The 24,270-nt window shown below is 40.3% G+C and overlaps 2 protein-coding genes across 4 annotated transcripts in view; one reads left to right on the top strand and one right to left on the bottom strand.

Moving 5' to 3' along the window:
- The window catches only part of ABHD17B (abhydrolase domain containing 17B, depalmitoylase), a 52,951-nt gene extending 35,944 nt beyond the window's left edge, over positions 1-17,007 (bottom strand). Inside the window, exons 1-2 of one of the 2 annotated variants that reach the window (XM_047830945.1) lie at positions 16,412-17,007; positions 15,301-15,374 (exon numbers count right to left, since the gene is read on the bottom strand). The gene's annotated coding sequence lies outside the window, so the exon portion shown is untranslated. The remainder of the gene's footprint in view (positions 1-15,300; positions 15,375-16,411) is intronic. The other variant, XM_047830944.1, reaches the window with a different exon arrangement.
- Positions 17,008-17,280: 273 nt separating this feature from the next.
- Positions 17,281-24,270, top strand: part of CD4H9orf85 (chromosome D4 C9orf85 homolog) — a 101,025-nt gene continuing 94,035 nt past the window's right edge. Inside the window, exon 1 of one of the 2 annotated variants that reach the window (XM_047831407.1) lies at positions 17,281-17,595. In XM_047831407.1, the coding sequence (XP_047687363.1) occupies positions 17,494-17,595 (102 nt within the window). In that variant the 5' untranslated portion in view covers positions 17,281-17,493. The remainder of the gene's footprint in view (positions 17,596-24,270) is intronic. The other variant, XM_047831406.1, reaches the window with a different exon arrangement.

Raw genomic sequence — 24,270 nt, 5'->3', positions numbered from 1 at the left:
AGAGACAGAGTGTGAGCAGGGGAGGGGCAAAGAGAGACACAGATTCTGAGGCAGACCCCAGGTTCTGAGTTGCCAGCACAGGCTGGAACTGTCCACGGGACTGGAACTCACGAACCACAAGATCATGACCTGAGCCCAAGTCGGATGCTCCACCACTCACTCAACCAACTGAGCCACCCAGGCGGCCCCCCAAAGACTCCTTTTTGAAAGGAAAGAAATTTCTAATGCCTTGTTTTGATGACATTCTTCTCTATTATTGACAGACTGAAAATGGAAGTGGTCCAAATCAGCATTTATGTATTAAACATTAATTTTCAAAAGAATAGGCTCTTTCACTAGGCCAATTCTGAGATAACCTCTTAAAAATGTTTATTTGGTGAAGGAGTGAAACTTCAGTTATTTAAATTAAGTCAGTGTTACCCTACCACTTATTTAATAAAGCAGTAGAGCAGATATAAATCTGTTTCAGCAAATAAGAAGCAAAACCAAACCAAATGACATGGTGGTTTTGATCCACAGAGTGGATGAGAGTAGAATTTCAACTGTCCTTCCAAATACTCATTTTGAAAAAGGTATTTTTATCAACCATGTGGAGAAAAGAACAACAGAACTGCATGATAAGCAGCATATAAGTATATTCCTCTTATTAGTCTATCAGTCCTTCTCCATCTATATAATTTCTATGTTAGGTGGGGATACAGGGAGGGATTATGGCACTTATGAGGTCAAGAGTAGTATTCCTGAACAACATCATTGCCTCTCTTTACACACACTGTAACAAGTCGGTCAGTCCTCACTAATATGGCCTTCAGTCGGTCTACCAACAGTCTGGTCATCTATACACGCTGCCATCTCCACCACTTCCTTTTCCTCTTCCTGCCAGCTGCGTTTCCTTAGCTATACTCATCAGTAAGTACAGATTTGAAGAAACACCACTACTCCTAGAAAATGTGTAATCACCACTTGTCACCCTCACTTGTGCTTAATACCTTTCCTATCTCAACAAATCAACATTTTGTCAATGTTTCTTCAAACATGAAAATTTTACCTTCTGTGTACGTTTTCTTAAGGAGTACATAACAAGAACTAGAATAATTACTTCAAAAAAAAAGTTTACATGCCTAATTAAAAAAAACAACAGCACACCTGATCAATTGAGAGTCAATTTAAATTCTTTCAGACTTTTGGTAAATCATTTAATGGCTCTGAGGTTTTTTCTTCAGTTGAAAACATATGGCAACTAGTTTCATGTTCATTCAAGTCTCTTTTTATCCTAAATTCATGTGTTCTTTTGTAAATTGGTAGTCAATATATTAAATGTATTATAATGAATGATACGTATAATTTATTATTAATAAATCAATGCTCTTTTCATCTTATAAAAAATTGAGTACTTATAGAACATGGGGTAGATTTTAAGCTTCAGAAATCAAACGTAGATATCAATAATTAGGAGAAACTTTGTGAAGTTAGAACTGAGACTAGGATGTGATTTCCAAAAGCAGAGAAAAAACTCTCCGGGGTGAGAGAATAATACAGGTAAGAGTACGATCATAAGAAAGAACTAAAGCAAAGGGTGCACAGTAGAAAGGAGGGGGAAAAAACTGGAAAAGGGAAGAATTAGATAAATGAAAACATTTTAAAAACTTAAAATTTAGAAACAAATCTCTGTTCAACAATGTATAGAAACGACTGTAGTTCTTTACACATGCATTAGACAGAATGATACAGTCATTTAGGCAACTGCATAAAAGCCTACATACCAATGACTTAAGCGGAGCACAGTGACTTGGTAACTATGGTACTGCTGAAGAATTACTTTTTTTTATAATGTTTATTTTTGAACTAGAGAGAGTGTGAGCGGGGAAGGGACAGAGAGGAGAGAGACAGAAGATCCAAAGTTCTGTACTGACAGCAGAGAGCCCAATGTGGGGCTCAAAAATCACGAACCATGAGGTCATGACCTGAGCCAAAGCCAGATGCTTAACTGACTGAGCCACCCAGGCACCCCAAGAATTTATTTAAATTTTAAGATTTCAAATTTAAGATTTTCAAAAAGAAGCCTCAAAAAGGCACATATTTCAACCTACTACATGGAGGCATGTGAAACACACTATTAGGAAGGTAGAAAATCAACAAATGGTGATCATATTGCAAAATGTATAAACCACATCCTTCAGTTAAATATCAACACTTGAGTACATTTAAAAATTTTTTTAATGTCTATTTGAGACACACACACACACACACACACACACACACACACACACACACAGAATGTGAAGCAGGCTCCAGGTTCTGAGCTGTCAGCACAAAGCTCAAAGCAGAGCTCGAACCCACAAACTGTGAGATCATGCCCTGAGCTGAAGTCGGACACTCATCCAACTGAGCCACCCAGGTGCCCCAACACTTGACTACATTTAAAAGTAATGTTTCTTCACATTAGTAGTACATATATCTACTCTGCAAAATAAAGATAATCTTGATTTACTGGATGTTTCTGTTAATAAAAATTTCATCTTGTATTTTTTTTAAAGAGGCAAGTAGCAAAGAAACAAGTGAATATTCCACACTTGTTTCCTTTTAGAGACAATTTCTACACGACATCTACAAAGTCTTAGTCAAAGCTGACAGAGAACAACATTTCTGATGCTTAATGCCAAGTAATGCAACTAGAGAAGAGGAACAGAGGCTTGCAAAAAAACCGCTGGAGCAAATCTTTGATATCTGATTTGAGAAGTATCCGATAGCTAGTTTTTTGGTGATCTACATGTGTAGTGTACCTCTGGCGTAAATACTTGTTAGGATGAAAGAGAAAGCAAGCATTAAAGATGGGTAGTCCATTCATCCTTCATTAATTGGGTTACATAGCAATCAGGTTGTAGTTATAATTTTATTTAAAATGAATTCTTATATCCCTAAGTGTGTCAATTTTAATGAGAGAGCTGGAGCTTTCCAGCAAGATTTTATTTTATTAAATCTTTATTTATTTATTTATTTATTTATTTATTTATTTATTTATTTATTTATTTATTTATTTATTTATTGAAACAGAGAGAGTGAGCGAGCATGAACAGGGAAGGGGCAGAGGGGAAGGGGGAACAGAGGATTTGAAGTCCGCTCCTCGCTGACAGCAGACAGCCTGATGAGGGGCTTGAACTCACGAACCGCAACATCAGGACCCAAGTCAGATGCTTAACTGAGTGAGTCACCCAGGCGCCACGAGAATATTTTATTATATTGAATCCCAAAGGAAAAGGAAGCTTTTCCTTTGTAATCTGCCTGGATTTTTTTGGCATCATATCCTATGTTCACATATCTTTCTTTATACAACTAAATACAGTTCTCTTCCTCTCACTGCCCCCACAGAAAGAGAAATCTGATTGTACATTCTATTAATAATACCAAGAATACAAAAACAGTCTCTAAATATGACTTTCCAAAAAAAGGAAACCTATGGAGCATTACTAAATACAAGTCAAAACAGCATCAAATAGCAAGAAGTTTACACTGGCCTCCATAGCTTAAAGTAAAAATACAAAAAAGAGAGTTCAATGGAGAAGTCATTCAATTTCTATTATCCTTAACTGTGGATAAGACACACAATTCTCTTGATTAAGTTACTTTTCTATGCTTTACTACAGTTCCCAGCTTTCGCAAATGAAAGGACTGACCAGGGTTATGTAGAATAAGACAACAGAAGGAATTCAAAATGTGTGAGTAAACAAACAAATGGAAAGTATTTGAGAGTAAGTGTGAATTTCTCCCATATGTTCTCCAAATCTACAATTTCTTTTCTATACAGCCTACAAGGTGATAACCTGCTTAGGAACTCTTCTATGGCTTCCTTCAGTACTTCCAAGAAAATCTTACTTCTCCACAGGTTCTTTTTTTTTTTTAATTTTTTAATGTCTATTTATTTTTAATCTTTATTTATTTTTGAGAGAGAGACAGAGTGTGAGCAGTGGAGGAGCAGAGAGAGAGAGAGAGAGAGAGAGAGAGACAGACAGACAGACAGACAGACACAGAATCCGAAGCAGGCTCCAGGCCCCGAGCTTGAACTCACGAACCATGAGATCATGACCTGAGCCGAAAAGTTGGACGCTCAACCAACTGAGCCACCCAGACGCCCCTCCACAGATTCTTAAAGACCTTACGGGATCAGGCCTTTGTTAGCTTTTCCAACTTTATTTTGATACCGCTCCTTTCATCACTTATGGTTGTGGATGCTCTCCTCACCTTCCATTTCTTTAAAAGCATGAAAGTTGTTTCCGCTTCAGGATTTGCACACTCTCTACCTGATTTCTCATTATTCCAATCTCAAATGCCCCCTTTTCAGAGAGATCTTGTCAACCCCAAATGTAAGTTAGGCTATTCCTTTTCATAGCACCCAGTTCTTTTCCATTTCAGTTGAAAATTGTGATCCCTGTCGTGTATTCACCTGTGGGCTTACTCGATAAATGCCTATGGTCTTTACTATGAGGTCAGTGACCATGTGTTTTCTCTAGCACTACATAGGAAGTACCTGATCAATAACAATCTAAATGAAAAAGAGTAAAGAAAATAAGAACTTACAGTTATACCTAAAGACCTGATAGAATATAAACTGAGTTCATGCTAAATATAATCAAAATAGATTTTATTTTGTTGTTTTGAACCAGGATTCACAACACTAATGTAACTTATGGCTTGAATCTTTCTGGAAATCATGATGATTAGCAAACTGTATTTCTATTTACACTGCACTCTATGCATTAAAACACCTTTTGATATATTTAAAATCCTTAAGAGAGGCAGTTAAATAAACAGACCATTAAGTTGAGGACAATTACTGCACATACAAATTACTAATTTGCCAGCTAAAGATGTTTTATCTGGCCAATTCCCATTAAATGCAACACAGCAAATCAATTTCCTGATTATAAAACTGTAATATTTTTATATATCAAGTTATATCATGAGTGTCTTTTGAAAATGTTGGGAAATACTTTATCTAAAGGATTATTTGATGGCTGGCCAAAAAGAAAAAAAGTTGAAATGCTTCCCAATTAATTTGGGAGGCCACTGTAAAGAGGCTAGTACTCATGAATTATTTTGAAGAGATAATTTAAGTTTCCTTTTGGCAAAAATGGAACAACATTCTGTTACGTTTGAGGGTTTCTTTTGATATAAAATGTGTGCTAACAAGAAGGATTTACATCTTGAAGCATTCATTTTTTTAAAACCATTTATTTATTGAGAGAGAGAGAGAGAGAGAGAGAGAGAGAGAGGCAGAGAGAGAGAGAAGACAGAGAATCCCAAGCAGGTTTTGCAGTCAGCACAGAGCCCAATGTGGGGCACGATTCCATGAAGCGAACTGTGAGATCATGATGTGAACTGTACTCAAGAGCTGGACACTGAAGTATTCATTTTTCAATTGTTCAGGCATTTAAAATAAATGATTTGTGGGGCGCCTGGGTGGCGCAGTCGGTTAAGCGTCCGACTTCAGCCAGGTCACGATCTCGCGGTCCGGAAGTTCGAGCCCCGAGTCGGGCTCTGGGCTGATGGCTCGGAGCCTGGAGCCTGTTTCCGATACTGTGTCTCCCTCTCTCTCTGCCCCTCCCCCGTTCATGCTCCGTTTCTCTCGGTCCCAAAAATAAATTAAAAAAACGTTGAAAAAAAAATTTAAAATAAATGATTTGTGCCTGTAGCCCCCAGGTACAGCATATTGTCTTTAAGTGCTAAGGTGCCAATCAATGCCCTAACACACCCATAAAAACAGCAAGTTTATCTTTAAAGGCAACTTGCCTTGCATCTACTTAGGGTAGTCAACTGACAGCTGCTGAAGGCCTCAGGTGGCAGAGACTACCCTCACTCAAATTTGAAAGTAGACTATCCAGTGACCAGGATACCCAGACGGTAAGAAGCCGAGTCCTTCCCTTTTCCTTTTTTAGCATCAACATCAGGGAATATCAGCAAATGTCTTGCTAACCATGTCCATACCCTTCAGGACCTAGGGGAGGAGAATGCTGGCAAGAATGGCGGCTATAAGCCTCTGAACCTTGATTTTTTTTTGTATTACTCTAATTGCTTTCCAGTATTATTAAAGGCAGAAGCAGAACTTCAGATTTAAAGAACATGGAGCCTACTTAGCTCTGTTCTTCACTTTGGTAGGAACCCCCAAAAATGTGTTCATTAAAGATGTGCTGTTACAGCTGACTAGGCAATAGCTACATTTCTATAAGCAAATAAGTTTATGCATACAGGAGAATATTCCCAAACCGGGACAAGGTAAGAGAGTAAGCGGTGGTATGTTAGAGCAATTTGATGCCCTATTTCTAAAAACAGTTGGGGACACCTGGCTGGCCTGGTCCGTGGAACATTCAACTCTTGATCTCAGGGTTGAAAGTTCAAGCCCCATCCCATGTTGGGTGTACAGATTACATAAAAATAAAATCTTAAAAAGAATAATAAAAACATTTGGATTTACAATGACTTTTGGCAATTTTAAAAATAAGTCATAAAACAAAACCCAGAAGTATCTAGTAAGTTAACAAAAGGAAATAGTTCATGAATTAATGCTGTGTATTTCTGAGTTGCTTCAGTTTAAAATTTTGTTAATTTCTTAGAAATGTGGTAATGAGAAATCACTTTACTGTGAAACAAAATATGAAAGAGTTTCTAATAAGGGAAAAATACAATATTTAGTTTTTCTTTTTTAACATAAGTGTTTGGCTATAACAATTGATGTTTGTTATACAACAGTAACAATGTACTATATTTTTGTGTATAAAATTGTCATCTCAGAAGTCTTTCAGGAAGGGTTGTTTGAGGACTGGTACTGGTCTATGATGAAGTTATCATTCTTTGGCGAAATGAGAAAAACTAAGGACAAGAGTAGTGGGCTTAATGATTTTAAAGGTTTCCCTTCCATTTGGACATTATGTCCTTTCTATTTTTGTTAAAATACACATTGTTGTGAAAAAGAAAACTTATGTAAAAAATTGTAACAGGCACTAATGTCAAAAAAATTTTTTGAAGTAATTTCAAAACTTAAATTGGTAGCCTCTTCTTGTTCTTTCCTTTTTGGGGAAATTTGACCCTAAAAAAATAAAGTTTTAGTACTAAGATTTAGAATTAGACATAAATGCAATCAACCCACATCTTAGTTACCTTAAGTTTAATTCACCCGAACCCATGGGTTTAACTAGTATTTTGGTCTTTTGTCTTCCAGTCTTTTTTTTTTTTTTTAAAGTTTATTTATTTTTGACAGGCAGAGAGAGAGTGAGTGTGAGCCTGGGAGGGGCAGAGAGAGAGGGAGACACAGAATCAGAAGTGGACTCCAGGCTCTGAGCTGTCAGCACAGAGCCCGACACAGGGCTTGAACTCACAAACCACAAAATCATGACCTGAGCCGAAGTCGGACACTCAACTGAGCCACCCAGGCGCCCCTGTCTTCCAGTCTTTTTATCTCAATCATACCCGTGGCTTTAACTACTTCTTACACAGTAACAAGGCCTAAATCTAAAAACTTAAATCTTTAGCACAGACATCTCCCCTAAGCTACAGACCCTGAATATTTCCATCTGTATAGCCCTCTCCTCCCTTTCCCTTTCTTCATTCCTCTCGTTCAAATCAAGGCCCATCATCTCCTATGTATCTCTCTCCACTCCCTTAGCCACATCTTCGCTCAATCACTTAAAAAAAATTTTTTAATGTTTTTTTTTTTAATGTTTATTTACTGGGAGAGGAGGGAGAGAGAGAGAGAGAGAGAGAGAGAGAGAGAGAGAGAGAGAGAGAGAGAGGTGGGGAGGGGGAGGTGGGGACGGACAGAGAGGGAGACACAGAATCCGAAGCAAGCTCCAGGTTCTGAGCTGTCAGCACAGAGCCTGATGTGCGGCTCGAACTCACAAAGGGTGAGATCATGACCTGAGCTGATGTCAGACACCAACAGACTGAGCCACCTAGGTGCCCCTTTGCTCAATCACTTTTTATTTAACATTAGAAAATCACTCACTAAAATCTATCTCCTATCCCTCTAATCCACACTCTATACTGATGCCAGGTGATGTTACTTTTTTGTTTAACATCTTTCAATGGGTCCTACAAGCCCTTTTGAATAAATTCTTTAGTATGTCATACAGCATTTCCTCATCCTCTGTTTCCCAGTCTCTAGCCTTATTTCTGAGCATTTCCCTATTCATCCGTTCTACTGAACATCATACTATTCCTTAATGACAGACCTGTTCTTTCTTCCCTCTATGCCTTTGTGCATACTGTTTCTTTTCTGTTGGCTGATTCCACCCCCCCACCCCGCCAACTCAATCACTTCCCCTACAAATAAATGAAACAACTTTTACTGTTTTAAAGCCCCTGTTTAAGTTTTACTCCTTTCCCTAGGGGGAAAAAAATCTCCCTTGAAAAATGTTCATGCTGACAGATAGATTCTCTTCGGTGAAACTTTCTGAGTGTGCATATGCATGTATCAAGTCATGAAGCAAAATGTCTTTCTTATGTATTCTAACAAAAAAATTGAAAACCATTACCCTAGAGAATTATACCTGAATGTCCTTAATGTATAATTTTAAAAAGTTATTCTCACTCTTAATAACTTTACTGCCCTAAATCTTTATTAATAAAAAGCAACATTAAAGTCTGTTAAAAAGCTCTGAACAAAATGTAACTTGTAGTACATTTCATTTCCACTATAAGCTTGCCCAAACCAGTTACCAAATAACTGATATGCAGAGAATATATACCTTTGGGGTTGGGGATGGCTAAGCTACAGAGTAAAAAATTAAAGTATCTAGGTCACAGTCAGTGGATAGTATTTTTGGGAAAGGTTTATTAGAGGAATTATTTCCATTGATTTTTAACTTAAAAACACATTTAAGAACAATCTAAATTCAGAAGCATAACAAGTTTAGTGCAAGTGATAAAATGATAATGTCTTCTATTTTTGTTCTTAGAGGCATTCTTGTTTCACTCTGGGTTTGTTGAGATGAGAACATATACTTGCTTACTACACCAAGTTAATGAGGTTATTTTCAACCCCCTTTCTTCTTCACCCTGACCTATACTAAGCATATACTTATTACCCTAATCCTATTCTTTTAATGTGACTACCTCTTAAAAATAAATGTTTAATAATCTAAGACAACCATAATGTTTGAATTTCTTTAGCAGTATGTATTTTTAAGAGTAAAGACCTCTATTGCCAGTTCTTTTTGTTGTCGTTATTTATTTTGAGAGAGTGAAAGCACAAGCAGGGCAGAGGGACAGAGAGAGGACAGACAATCCCCAAGTAGGCTCTGCACTGCCAGCATGGAGCCCTAAGCAGGGCTTGATCCCACAAACAGTGAGATCATGATCCAAGCTGAAATCAAGAGTTGGATGCCTAACCTACCGAGCCACCCAGGTGTCAATTCTAATAACGCATCCTTGGATACTACGAGAAGCTTCATGGAAGAAAACTGAAAATAAAGTCATAGCTAGAATATTGTTTGTGTCCTAATGATTTTCCAAAGGCCACGGTTTAACAATGTAACATAAGCTACATATTTTTGCTTTTATACAGTCAGTTTTAGCAATGTTGTAGAAAGGAAAAAAAAGGAGCACAGGGAAAATGTAAACAAATGTAATCACATTTCATCCAAATTCTCCTTGAATTTCTGTGTCACTTTATACCATTTAGCAGCTTCAATTCTTTCCAAGTGCAAGAGGATACATACCCACTGCCTCCATCACAAAGATGGTAAGTGGTGATCAATGAGCTAATGCCTGTAATACAATTTGAAGCTCTAGCACAAAGACAATATAAATACAAAACACTTTCTCAACCAAGCTGAGAGGATTTTCACATTTAAAAAGGGTTACAGGTAGTTTACAAATGAATGTATGTTAATAAAATATATTATGACACCGACTTGTTCTTCCCATTTGTATTTCAGAATAGGTGGGATAAAATTTATCAGCTGGTGAGACAGATAATTACATGGTGATAAATGCTATGAAACTAGAGTACAGAGTGCCATATGAGAACCAGGTGGGGGCAAGAGGTAGGTGTTTTCACTTGTTATCTTCTCTCATCTTAATAATACTTTTCTCAGGTTATCATCCTTTGATACAGGAGGGAATCAAGGCTTCAGTTAATTTGTCCAAGTTCACACAACTTATTAAGTGGCAGAACCAGGGATACATGTTTAACCTAAAGACTATATTCTGTCCATTCTTCCAAGATTTTGCTAGTATCTGCATGGCTATTGCTCTGGCTGCACATTTCTGCTCGTGCTCCCCTTCTCAGTGAAGCTTACCCTAACCACCTTATTTAATGTGTCAAACTGCCTCCTTTTGATTTCTCCTTACCTTTCACTACATTTTCTTTAGAAGTACTTATCACTTTCTAAATATTAGATATTTAAAAAATTTTGTATATTCCCTATGGTCCTCTGCTAGGTGGCAAGCCCTAGGAAGCTAGGGATCTTTGCTTGTTTACAGATGTACCCCCAAAATCTGTAATAGAAACTAATACACAACAGACACTGACCTAATTTCCCTTTACCACTTTTCACCTTTCACTGTATCCAAGAACTTGTGTAACCATTCTCACTTCCAATTCTAGGGAAAACAAAATAGTTAAGAGCTATATCTGAGCCAAATTAACATTAAAATAATATTTAAATTTAGTCTAAAATTATTTAAAAATTAGGGTCATAAATAACCATTAAAAAAATTCTAGCCCAAATACAAAGTGATGAAAACACATGTAAAACAAACCGAAGTGTGTAGGGTGTAAATGATGATGAAAGATCAGTATTTAATGAGTGCCTGCTCACTTTCTATGATGCTTCAGAAGCTTAATGTAAGACAGAATGGAACACGGGAATTAGAATACTCTACAGCAGTGGTTCCCAAAACTTAAGAATTTCAAAAAACAGTTAAATTTTTATTTTTTATTTAAAAAAATTTTTAATGTTTAATTTATTCTTTTTTTTTATTTTTTTTTTAAATTTTTTTTTTTTCAACGTTTATTTATTTTTGGGACAGAGAGAGACACAGCATGAACGGGGGAGGGGCAGAGAGAGAGGGAGACACAGAATCAGAAACAGGCTCCAGGCTCTGAGCCATCAGCCCAGAGCCCGACGCGGGGCTCGAACTCGCGGACCGCGAGATCGTGACCTGGCTGAAGTCGGACGCTTAACCGACTGCGCCACCCAGGCGCCCCAATGTTTAATTTATTCTTGAGAGAGAGAGACAGACAGACAGAAAGACAGACAGAGCATGAGCAGGGGAGGGGCAGAGAGAGAGGGAGACACAGAATCCGAAGCTGACTCCAGGCTGTGAACTGTCAGCACAGAGCCCAACGCAAGGCTTGAACCCACGGAACTGTGAGATCGTGACCTGAGCCAAAGTTGGATGTCAACCGACTGAGCCACCCAGGCACCCCTAAATTTTTAAAAGTTGGAATGGTAGAGTTCCCAAATTTTAATTTTGTCACAACAGTTATTAAAAACTAAATACAATCTACTATCACTCATTTCATCAGAACACATTAGCATGAGCAATGACATAATTTCACTATGGAGAGTAGTGATTTTATTGAGTAAATTTAGGTTCACAAACACCTCACATAAAAATAATCCCATGTGAATTTGAGATCTAAATATGGAGATGTAAAACTTTAAAAACGTGTATTAGAATATTTATAACCTCAGGATAGAAAATAATTCCTTTTAAGAGAAAAGGCACAATCATAAAAGAAAATATTTGGGGGCTCCTCCTGGCTGGCTCAGTTGGTAGACCATGGGGTCGCTGAGTTGAGTTCCAGCCCAATGTCAGGTGTAGAGATTACTTAAATAGATAAATCTTTTTTAAAAAATAATATATTTGACTAGAATTAAGAATGTTTAGTCACAGGGGCGCCTGGGTGACTGTCGGTTAAGCGTCCAACCCCGGTTTCAGTTCAGGTCATGATCTCACGGCTTTCGTGGGTTCCAGTCCCGCATCAGGCTCTGTGCTGACAGTAGGAGCCTACTGGGGATTTTCTCTCTCCCTCTAAGTAAATAAATAAAACTTAAAAAACCCAAGTAAACAATTCACAGAAAAGGAACAAGAATGGAAAAAAAAAAAAAGGCCAAAAAATAAAAGAAAGTGTTCTCAACTACAGGGCTAACTGGTGACATGCAAATGAAAACTGCAGTGGGGTACCTCTTCATATACTCCTCAGAATGGCAAACCATAAGGAGTCTAATAAAGTTATTTGGAAGGTGAGAATATAGACCCTCTCATCCATTACTGATAGAAACACTTGAAAGAAAACTGGTAGTTATCCAATAAAGTTGAAGCTACTCCTACCCTTTGTTCTAGCACTCTACCATTAGATTTACATCTCAGGGCAATCTTCCTCAATGAGGGCTTTTTAGTTGTTTAACAAATGGGGGCACTACTGAACAGCTGCCAGGGACACCAGGCACTCTTGGTGCATACAGATAATAATGCTGCCGCCATGTCTTGGGACTTTTGAATATTCTGCTTGACACTCATTTAAGGGGATGAGGAGGGGGTGGGGGAAATAAGGTCAGATATTTATAAACAGGACTTAACACAAAGTATATTTGTATTGCTTTAATATAGAGGAAGATTTTAAAGAATGTGACCAGTATATAAAGGGAGAAGACCGCACTTTTATTTTTGTCCAAACTTTACCGAAAATAGTTACTTCAGAAACTCATTTATCAATGATAGTGCCACCATCGGTACTCAAACCCATTCAACACACCTATCTTAATTTGCATCAGCAGCTTACTCTATTCATGGTGATACTAACATGGATGCAAAGTATCTGGGTACTACTGTTTCTTCTAGCAGTGAGTGCTTCTTGGACTTTAATGTGCACACAAATCACCTGGGAATCTTGTTAAAATTCAGCATCAGTCAGTAGGGTAGGGCCTGAAATTCTGATTTCTAACAAGCTCCCAGAAATCTGATTTGCTAGTCTACTATCACCCTCAGTAGCAAGATTAGAGTGTGGTTTGGTCTGAGCATTTACACAGTGAAATATACTACTTTGTTATAAATTCTCATATTTTAGTAAGAGCATTACTTTAAAATATAATGTAAATTTACTACAAGTTTTAATGTTACTAATAAGTTTGTAAGGTCATTTAAATTTTAAATGAGTGTATTATTTTGAATTTCATTTTAGGGCAGTATTGGGAAAGCTATAAAATATTTTTTTTAATTTCTTTATTTATTATTTTTGAAAAAGAGAGCGAGCAGGTGTGCAAGTGTGGGGGAGGGGCACAGCAGAAGGGGACCGAGGATCTGAAGCAGGCTCTGCACTGACAGCAGAGTCTGATGCAGGGCTTGACCTCAGGAACCTTGAGATCATGACCTGAGCTGACGTCAGGTGCTTAACTGACTGAGCCACCTAGGCACCTCAAGCTATAATATACTTTTATAAAAATGGGATACAGGCTCAAGAACCACTGCCCTAGAGAAGTCTTGCACGTGAACCCAAGTAAACATATACAAGAATATTCCCTACGTCAGTGTTTAATAAGCAGTTGGAAAAAACTAAAATGACCAAAGGAATGTGACAGCCACATAATGGAACACATACCATTACCGCAGTAAAAATAAACTAGAGTAACCTGAATAAACATAGATAAATCTTGGAAAATTGAGTTTAGAAAACAAACTACAAATACAAATATATTTAAATAGTCTTAATCAAAGAAATATTATATATGTTCATGGACATAAAGGCATGTAGTGAAGTATAAACATAGGAAGGATATATTTTAATTTCCGGTCAGTGGCTGGGAGTGGGGGAAAGAGGAAGGAGGATTTAAGAGGGGTGTACAGAGTACAAAGAAAGCTTCGTTTCATTTTGTATTTGTTTCTTCAACTGAGTAATGAGTACATGCATATTCATGATATCATATGTTGCCAATACTTAAAACTGCTGTGCTATTTCTCATTTCATCCGAATTGGCAAAAACTGTTGGGTCCAGACAGCTGTTTGGAAAACACTACTCCAAAGCAAAGAATTCAGGGCTAGAAGTCAGAAAACCCAGGTTCAAGTCTCAGTTCTGCTTCTTAAAAATTATGTAGCTTTAGGCAATTCAAAGAATTAACTTCTCTGGGCTTTATCTGTAAAAATGTCATAAAACATCACTTGTCCTCCCCAACTCACAAGGCTGAGCTTGAGAGGTATAAACACAGAGCAATGTATACGAGAATTTTTTAACAAGGTAGGAAAAGGAGTAATTTTTGAGAAGAACAAAACCTTGGATATATTAGAAATAAAATCTACCAGTAAATAAACCAACAAAGCAACAAATTTGTCACTATTTTCTTGTCATTACTGATTCTAAAGATATTAACACCAATCTTAACAAGGAAGCAATTGAGTCATCAACTCTTAGATGATGGCACAAGGGTAGACAGTCTCCCTATTACAATTCTATTTCTTTAGGCTAATTCTTCAAGGATACCGAAATAAGAGAACTGCATTAAAAAGTACTCTTATTAAACTAAAACAATTAATGCCATATAACCAAAGTAACTTGGTTCTCGTTGCCCTTTCTACAAACGGAGCAGGTGGCACATTGATTAGCCTTATATCACAGATGGAGAAACTGATTCAGATGTGGGGTAGCTTGCTTGTCCTAAACCAATTCAGTGACAGAACTTAGAACAGACACTAATTGCCCAGTACTTCTGTGTTCATTAAGTTACCAAAAACATTATTTTGCCATGATGACTTATGATAATTTTGTTTGTCATAGGATACAGAAAATTCTTTGTCAGATATCACTGCATCCATATTTCAAAACAGGCAAAGATACTCAAGGAAACAAGCCACTTACCCAGTACAGTCCTGCACAGCAAGGGACAAAATTAAAACTGCCTAGCCTGCTAAAAATCTAATCCTGTCCTTCCCAATTAACCTTATTAATACTAGAGTAGGAGAAAAGAGAGGTCAAAATATGGGTGAGGGTGCTATTCATTACCTCATGGACCTCCAATAATACAGCAACTATTTTACAACAGGGATTTTATTTCCTTTGTAAATAGGAACATGGCTATCTCCACTGTTCTTTAAGCCCCCACCTCTATTCTCACAATAAAAATTAACCAACAAGCAAAGACTTAGGCATAGTTATGATTATTAAAATACTGATTACGATTAGATACTAGATATGTTACACAAATGAGTTTATGCTATCAACGTATAAAAGAGACAAACTATGGAGAAAAGTTCATTTTTTGTTAAGTTTTCCTGTTAACGTAAGGAGATACTATTACAACATGTACCTGATTTTTTTACTCAGACACATTAGGCAGTTCCAAATGCTGACACAAGCTCTCCAAAATTCTTTTATTGGAGCCTTAGGAAAAAAAAAATCAATGAATCATCTTGCGCATCAGGTATTATATACACATATACTACGAAACATATTAAAACAGAAAAATACCTTTTCATAAACAGCCAAATTTAAAGGTCACCCTCTCTGTATTCCGTTATTCCTCCTTTTTTGCTTATCAAACCCACCTCACGCAGACTGAAATCAAAGCACCGTGAAAAAAAAAAAAATCCAACCGTGTTCTGGCATTGGCAGAAATCTCCCCAAGGATCAGAGCTCTTAACTTCTTTTTTTTTTTTTTTAACAAGAAGCGAGGGTTAAACTCACACTTCTTTAAAAAAAAAAAAAAAAAAAAGCCTTCACAACCGTACACTGTAACTCGACAGAACTTTCGTTTCAGGGTTAAAAAAAAAAAAATCCAAACAAAACCTCTCATTTTCCAACTCAAAGCAATTACTGATGAGCCTACCCTAGGGCTCGAAAACAGAATTCGAAACAGTTCAAGCTGAGCCACCTAGAGAAAAAGAACCCTGCGACGGCCCGCCGGGAACACACAAATCTTCGAGAACGGGGCCGATTCGATCTCAGATCGAGGCTGGCACACACGAGGACATTCAGGAGAAAGCTTACAGGCATCGCCAACCTCACAGGGAGACGGGGAGGAGAACGTGAACCTGACCCTATCTTGCGGTCCACAGGGAGACCAGCAAAACAAGTGAAACGAGACCCTTTTCTGCAAGGAGGACCCAAGACCTTTCCCGGTCTGTCTGTCCGTGTCTCTCCCGCCCCCAGACCCCCGCAGCCTCTCCGATCGCAGGGACTCTCCTACCGCTCTCGCTCCCGGAACCACCGGAGAAGCCTCTCAAAACCAGAGCCGATCCGAAGTGGCTTCTCCGCCTTTCGCCGGCGCCGAGAGAGATCCCGGTCGCCAACAACAAAGACGCCTCCCGCTCCCCTCCCCCCGCCCGGCCCGGGCTCGGCCCTCCCGCGCTGCGGCTCCGGGCCTAGCGCCCCCTCCCCGAGCCCGGCCGCAGCGCCCGGCCCGCCGCGGCCCCACGCACCTGCACCTGAGGGACCGCGGCCAAGGTGTCGGGAAGAAAGGGCCGGCAGAGAGCCTGTGCGGACGCGCTGTCCTCCACAAGGTGCGACCCACGCTGCTGCCGCCGCCACCGCCGGACTCTCCCGGCCTGCGGGCGGGCGCGGCCGAGGAGGGGGGGACGAGGGCTGCAGCCCCCGGCGCCGGGACGAGGAGGGACGGCGGCGCCCGAGGGGGCCGGCTCGCGCTCTGGAGTCTCGCCTCGCGCCGGCCCAGCTCCCGCACACGGGCTCGCGTTCTGCTGACTAACGGCCCCGGCGCGAGGCTCTGGAGCGGCCGCCGCCGTCGGCTGCTCTCGGGCCTCACGTCCCGCGCGGCCGTGGTCGCAGCCGCCGCCGCCACCTCCCTTTCTGGCACTGCAGACACCACCCAGACCCAGCGAGGTCTTTCTTCTCTTTAATCCTCCTTTCTTCTTTCCTCCTCAGCCTGCCACCGCGGGATAGGTCTGGTGGCGGGAGGAAGGCTGGAAGGGAACCCAGGGGGCGAGCAGAAGCCTCGCTAAGGCAGGAGTTGGTCACTGACTGGAGGGAGATGCCAAGCTGACCCGGGCTCCAGCCTCCAAGCGGGCTGGGGGAGGGACGCAGCCTAGCTTAGCCGGCCTTCCGCCAATCACAAGCCGCACAGCGGAGTCGGGCTCCGGGAGAGGCTGAGCTTAGTCGGCAGGAGGCGGGGATTGCGGAAAAGAAGAGCCAATAGAAGCAAATGCTCTCCGCCTCTCCGCCCTGATGGACTGCCATGTTCGGACCAATGGGGGAATAGTCGCTTCGAAGGAAGCGGGATTCAGATGCCAGGTTTGAGAGAGAGGTTGCGCGGAGGGGGATGGGTCGAGACTGGTTAGCATGGAAGAACCTTGAGGGTTCTGAGGCGCCAGAGGATGTCCTTTGACCGCCTTGATGAGTCACGTGGACTGACGGGGGCGGGGCGGAAAGGCTGGATAAGTTCCTTCCGGGTCAGTGACAGAAGCGTGGACTCCGCTGAGTAGTTGCTGGCGTCTTGGTCCGCTCCGCGTCTTCCTCGTATCAACGCGAGGTGATTGTGGTTTCCACGATGAGCTCCCAGAAAGGGAACGTGGCTCGTTCCAGGCCTCAGAGGCACCAGAATACGTTTAGCTTCAAAAATGACAAGTTTGATAAGAGTATTCAGACCAAGGTAGGAACCTGCCTGTTGCACCAAATCTGACTCTAGAAAGGAATGGTTCAGTGGAGGGGAAAGAGGAAATGCGAGGAGTTGGCGCGAGCGATTGTGGACCGCCGCCCAGAGTTAGTTTTGGCTGCAATACAACCTTTTCTAAAATGATTTTCCCACGCCCTTTCTTTGACCAGGACGTGTTATCTCCTCCTAAATATATTTGGCGGTCAACAATTAACCAGTTGCACAGTGAACCTAAAATGCAAGTGGAGAATTGAGTTGTTGAAGGGTTCCCATGTCGATCACATATTTGCAGTGGGAAATGAGGATAATGTCATGAGTGTCTCTCAAAGTTTGCACCAAGTTTATACAACCGCTATTTTTTTTTTAATGTTTATTTTTGAGAGAGAGAGAGCGAGCAAGTGAGTGGGGGAGCAGCAGAGAGGGGAGACATAATTCGAAGTAGGCTCCAGGCTCCAACCTGTCGGCACAGAACCAGATGTAGGGCTTGAACTCAAGAACTGTGAGGTCATGACCAGAGCCAAAGTCGGACTCCCAACCGACTGAGCCACCCAAACGCCCACCACTATTTCTTTGTGTAAGCTCCAAGTCCATAGGTTTGTAGGAAGAATGTGAAGGCTTAAGTGCTCTTAGCCCCAAGTGTCCTCACCAACATAATTGGAGCATCTGTTTCTTTTGCAAGATTGTTTTGAGGATCAAAGTATTTGGCTAATGTAAAAACGCTTGTTTTGTTGGTTATAAGTCTTTTACTTCTTAAAAAAATTTTTTTTAATGCTAATTTTTGAGACAGAGAGATAATGCGTGGGGGAGGGGCAGAGAAAGAGAGAGAGAGAGACACGTAGACACAATCCCAAGCAGGCTCCAGGCACCTATCTGTTAGCACAGAGCCTGACAGGAGGTTGGGGGAGGGGACGGGGCTCGAACTCATGGACCCTGAGGTCATGACCTGAGCAGAAGTCAGAGGCTTAACTGACTGAACAACCCAGCTGCCCCAGTCTTTTACTTATTTAGGAGGATTTTTTGTGACCTGGGAGAAAATTCAGACTTTTTATAGATGCCCAGAGGCATTGGATTGTACACAACTAATTTGCTGTAGGTATCTCCCTCTTCTCCCATAGCTTTATGGAAAGGAGATAATTGAAGTCATGGGCATCTTGGGTGCGGCCATCATATTAGATAAAACTGATTTCACATAAATGAGAGTTTGGATTTACTAAGTGTGTGGCTTGCATCATTTAATATTTAATTCTCTGAGCTTTATTTTGTCTCAAATGGAAACTTCCTAGGCTTCTTGTGAGGCTAAACTAAGTGATGTAGGTAATTGGTCTGGATCATAGTAAGTGTCTCAACCTTAATTAAGAAAGCAAAGTAGGGGCGCCTGGGTGGCACAGTCGGTTAGGCGTCCGACTTCGGCCAGGTCATGATCTCTCGGTCCGTGAGTTCGAGCCCCGCGTCGGGCTCTGGGCTGATGGCTCGGAGCCTGGAGCCTGTTTCGGATTCTGTGTCTCCCTCTCTCTCTGCCCCTCCCCCGTTCATGCTCTGTCTCTCTCTGTCCCAAAAATAAAAAACGTTGAAAAAAAAATTTAAAAAAAAAAGCAAAGTAAACTGTTCGTGGTCACCTCTGATCTCCTTTCCTTTCTCTCTTTCTGTCTTCACTTACTTACCTTGCAGATATTTAATGAGCACCCTCCATGTACAAAGCCATATGTGCATATATTTGCAGTGTTATAAAGAGTTGACTCTGCCTTCAGGGATCATATAGTTTTCTGCATCATTGGACAGCAAGCAAGCACAATAATATATATGATATATATCATTATGATAAATTCTGATGAAATGAAAGATCAGTAAGAAGAGTAAAGAGGGGTATTTTTTTTCATTATTATTTTTTATTTGAGAGAGAGAGTGTGTGCGGGAGTAGGGGAGAGGGATAGAGGGAAGAGAGAGTCCCAAGCAGGCTCTACACTCAGCGGAGTCCGATGCAGGGCTCAGTCCTATGACCCTCAGAGCAGGACCTGTGCCGAAATCAAGAGCTGGTCACTCAACGGACTGAGCCATGCAGGCCTCCCAGGAGGGATAGTTTCAATTGGGTGCTCAATGGACTTCTTTTCCTTACTTAAGTTCAAATTCAGAAAGAAAACCTGAAGCAGCATTGGAGAAGACTTTTGCAAGTTTTTGCTCATTGTTAATAGGTAAACCAGGATAAAAAGCTATGCTATTCCGAGTAGAGGTCTGCCTTGTCCTGTATTTTTGCTCTAAGGTTTTGTACAAGCATTTAATTCTGATTATTTTTCATGAGATGATAAAAAGCAATTTTAGTAAGTATTTAGCTACAGTGTAGCTTACTATACCTCTTGTAAGTATGAGACTTCTTGGACTTGTACTTCTTGTGCTAGCCTTTCTCCCTAGACTCCTCGTACTTTTCTTTGTTCATTTTCCTGATGTTCTCTAACAACCATGTCATTAGATCTTTCCATGAGTCTCAAATTCAGTCACTAAGTTTCATTTTATAATTTTTATCATTAATTTCTTTGCCTCTTTTAAATCATGAGGAAGTCTCACTTGTCTGTTGATAGAATGAGCAGGTTTTGTTATTGGAGGATCTGACAAAAACAGAAGAAATATTTTACTGATGAAAGGCCATTAGGTTGATTGTTCATCTAATGGAGGAGTAATAATTGGCTGTGTTCGTAGCAAATTCTCTTGATCCAGCTATGTGCATCTATCTAAAGCCAAGATTTTGTCAGAAACATCTGACCCTGTCTTCATTCCTATGCTTCGTACCAAAAAGCTGCTTGATTCAGTGCCATCCAACAAAAGGGTGGTGAGAGTGCATGGTTGTCTGTAACTCTCCTTAAGGGACTGTAGTGACAGTTGCTTATTTGTACCTCATTTGTAAGAGTCCTGCACGATAGCTTCCCTTTTCTGCCAACCGGTTCGTCAAGACTCGACTGGGATTAGAAGTTGAATAATGACAGATGTTTTATTGGGAAGTTTGTCTAAGCAAAGGACTCATTCTCGAAAGGACCCAGGTGATAGCTGTCTTCATGTGCTTGAGCATATTCCAGAACAAGAGAGAAGCTCATTCTGTGGTTTTCTAAATGGCCAAACTTGGACCAAAAGGTCAATGTTACAGAGAGAGATTTCAGCTTAATATAAGAGAGTTGTCTGATAGGAACATGCACTAGGATTTTGTAACCTACCTTTCCCTGGGATTATTTAAGAGAGGCCTCTATGGCCATTGGTCTGCAGTGTCCTCTCATGACTTGCTGAGATGAAAATAGATTTAAATCTCTTCTAGTCATTTCATACTAAAATGTTGATTGTATCAGAACTGCCTTGTGTCCCTGGAAAGGCAGTGATGTGTAATGAAAAGAACATTGATGAAGAAAAAGGATCTACATTTTAGCCTCTGTTGTTTATTTTGCTTTGTGATGTTAGGCAGTTTACCTAGATTTTAATTTGCAAAATGGAGTTAATACTATCTCTTGTCTTATTTGCCTCTCAAGATTGCTATAGGGATCATAACAAAAATGTCTTTACGAAATAGTATACAAATACAAACTGAGCATAAAGCAGATGAGAATTTATGTAGACATACTCAAAGCAAATTAATTAGAAAAGAAATACACTTATTGGAGAATACTGAAAATGGAGAAATGTGGATAGTATAAAAGTAAAATTACCTTTTCCCAATCCTATTCATCTTTAAGTGTAGTCACTGTTAATTTTTTTTTGTTAACAGTTTATATATGTTTTTAGACATCTATGCACAATATGGTATATATGTAATAAAAGAACATTTTTTCTTTCTCATTCAATTAAGGTAGGTATGTCAGAACACAAAAATTAAACTTACTCTTTTTAATGGCTGTATAATATAAATGTAGACTACCTTACTTTCCTGTTAGTAAACGCTTGAGTTATTTTCAGTTTTTCACTATGACAAAGCTCCAGTGAAATTCTTAGATTCACATATGTGTTTCACATTTATTATCTAGCACCAAACACTGTGCTAGATGCTAGAGATATAGGGTTGAACGTAATATAGTTTGGTGGGTGAGATGAAAGCAGTAATCAATCTTTCAAGTATGTTAATACAAATCACAGTAAGGATGATGAAGGAAAGGTCTCAGGAAACCTGAGTATCAAGCAGGAAGTCTTGATTAAGTTTGGAGGCTTAAAGAAGGCTTCCTTGAGATCTGACAGATGGATAGCATTTAACTAAATGAAATAGGAAGAGCGTATATCTCTTTGATAAGAATACTATTTGTTTTATATGTGTAGTTAGTGTTGTTTCTACTAGCATTTCCCAAAGTGCCCCAGGATCCTATCTTCTCGATAGGGCAAGAGTTAGTTTTGTGGTCAAATTACTTTGGAAATAAGTATATACCGGATCTCACTGTTAGGGGTCATAGTGTGCATTGGCATACAACACTAAGATGTTTCGCTCTCTAAAAGTTGTTTAGGGGGCCGCCTGGGTGGCTCAGTCGGTTAAGCGTCCGACTTCGGCTCAGGTCATGATCTCACAGTCTGTGGGTTCGAACCCCGCATCGGGCTTTGTGCTGACAGCTCAGAGCCTGGAGCCTGTTTCGGATTCTGTGTCTCCCTCGTTTTCTGACCCTCCCTGTTCATGCTCTCTCTCTCTGGGTCTCAAAAATAAATAAATGTTAAAAAAAAAAATTAAAAAAAAATGAAAGTTGTTTAGGGGCACCAGGCTGGCTCAGTGGGTAGAGTGTGCATCTCTTGATCTCAGGGTTGTGAGTTTGAGCCCAACACTGGTGTAGAGATGACTTAAAAATACAATCTTAAAATAAAGTTATTTAACCAAAACTTGCTTGGTTATGGAACCCTTTGGTTTCCATAATACCTACTGACCTTGAACTTATTTTGGGAGCAAGAAACTCATTTGGGAAACTCTGGTCTTTATCTTGAAGTAGAAAAGGAAAATGAAAATTGGAGGCTATACTCTCTAAATCATTTTGGAAAAAAAAGTTTTATTAGTAATAGCTAATATTTGTGTGCTTAAATGCGTTAGCCACTATGCATACTTAATATACATCATCTAATTTTGCTCTTCAAAATGACCCTAAGATAGATGCTATAATTGTCCCATTCTGTGTATTGGGAAGTTAGGACTTAGTGATAGTTACATAATTAGCACATGGCTGTCCCCTGATTAGGTGATGTCTCTGTTAGGAGACCTCAAAGGACAAGTAAATCAAAGCCCCTTTTTTGTGTATGTGTGTTGCAGTTGTTGTTTTTAAGTGATCTACACCCAATGTGGGGCTCCAGCGCACTACTCTGAGATCAAGAGTCCGGTGCTCTATAGACTGAGCCAGCCAGGCACCCCGATGTTGTTTTTTAGTACTGTATTTTTGCGTGTAATAGAAACACTGTGACACCACATTAGGGTCAGAATAGAGATGCGCTTTATTGCTACTGCCCCTAACTACTACCTATTTGAAATGTTCCAGGGGAAGGTCTCTCCTCACAAGGTTTATTTAGCTGACTGTAGTGTGACATAGCACAGGTATGGGCTGCTTGGAGTGGGTCTCATCTTTTCAGCCAGGGCTCTGGCAGAGGTAAGGGTCCTTTCCCTCACTGTAATGCCAATAGAGTCAGATCCTTCAGCTTCTGGTTGGGTGGAAGGCTATCTTAAGTTTAAGGTGGTGTGATTACATTTACAGCAGAACAGGATTCTGTGTTTACATGCACCTTTATTCACAATAGGCAAAGATTGGAAAAAAAACAAAACACCCAAATATTTATCAGCAGGAGAGTAGATAAATGGATTGTGTCAGTCATCGATTGGGATACTACTTTGTTATTAAAAAAGCACCATCCCTGGGTGGCTCAGTGAGGTAAGCACCTGGCTGTTGATTTCAGGTCAGGTCATGATCTCATGGTTCGTGGGGTTCAAGACCCTCATCAGCCCCTTGCTGATGGCGTGGAGCCTGCTTGGAATTTTTTCTCTCCCCCCCCCCCCCTCTCTCTCTGCCCCTCCCCTTGTCCCATGCGTGCTCTCTCTCTCTCAAAATTTATAAACTTAAAAAAATTTTTTTTAAATGGAGCACCTGGGTGGCTCACTCAGTTGAATGTTCAACTCTTGATTTCAGCTCAGGTCATGATGGCAGGGTTGGGGATTGAGCCCTGCATATGGAGCCTGCTTAAGAGTCACTGTCTCCCTAGGGGCACCTGGGTGGCTCAGTTGGTTAAGCCTTCAACTCTCAGTTTTGGCTCAGGTCATACTCTCAAGGTTCGTGAGTTCAAGCCCTATATTGGGCTCTGTGCTGACAGTGTGGAGCCTGCTTGCCATCCTCCCTCCCTCCCTCTCTCTCTCTCTCTCTGTCTCTCTGTCTCTGTCTCTCTGTCTCTGTCTCGCACTCTCACACTCTCTCTCTCTGCCCCTCCCACCCCCCAAATAAATAAATAAACCTAAAAAAAAAAAAGATTCTCTCTTTTTCCTCTGCCCCTCTTCCCCACTCTCTCTATCAAATAAAAAAACAATGAACTACTGATACATGCATCGTTTGCATATATTGCATGCATTGTGGACAAATCTCAGAAATGCGTGGAGGGAAATGAACCGGGTGTTTCTTCCATCTACAGAAATCAGAGCAGCAGTTGCCTTCACTGGTGGGGGGATTGACTGGAAGGGGCTCAGGAGACTGG

The sequence above is a fragment of the Prionailurus viverrinus genome, chromosome D4 (assembly GCF_022837055.1).
Source record: "Prionailurus viverrinus isolate Anna chromosome D4, UM_Priviv_1.0, whole genome shotgun sequence".
NCBI lineage: Eukaryota > Metazoa > Chordata > Mammalia > Carnivora > Felidae > Prionailurus > Prionailurus viverrinus.
This window is presented reverse-complemented; position numbering and strand designations above follow the sequence as displayed.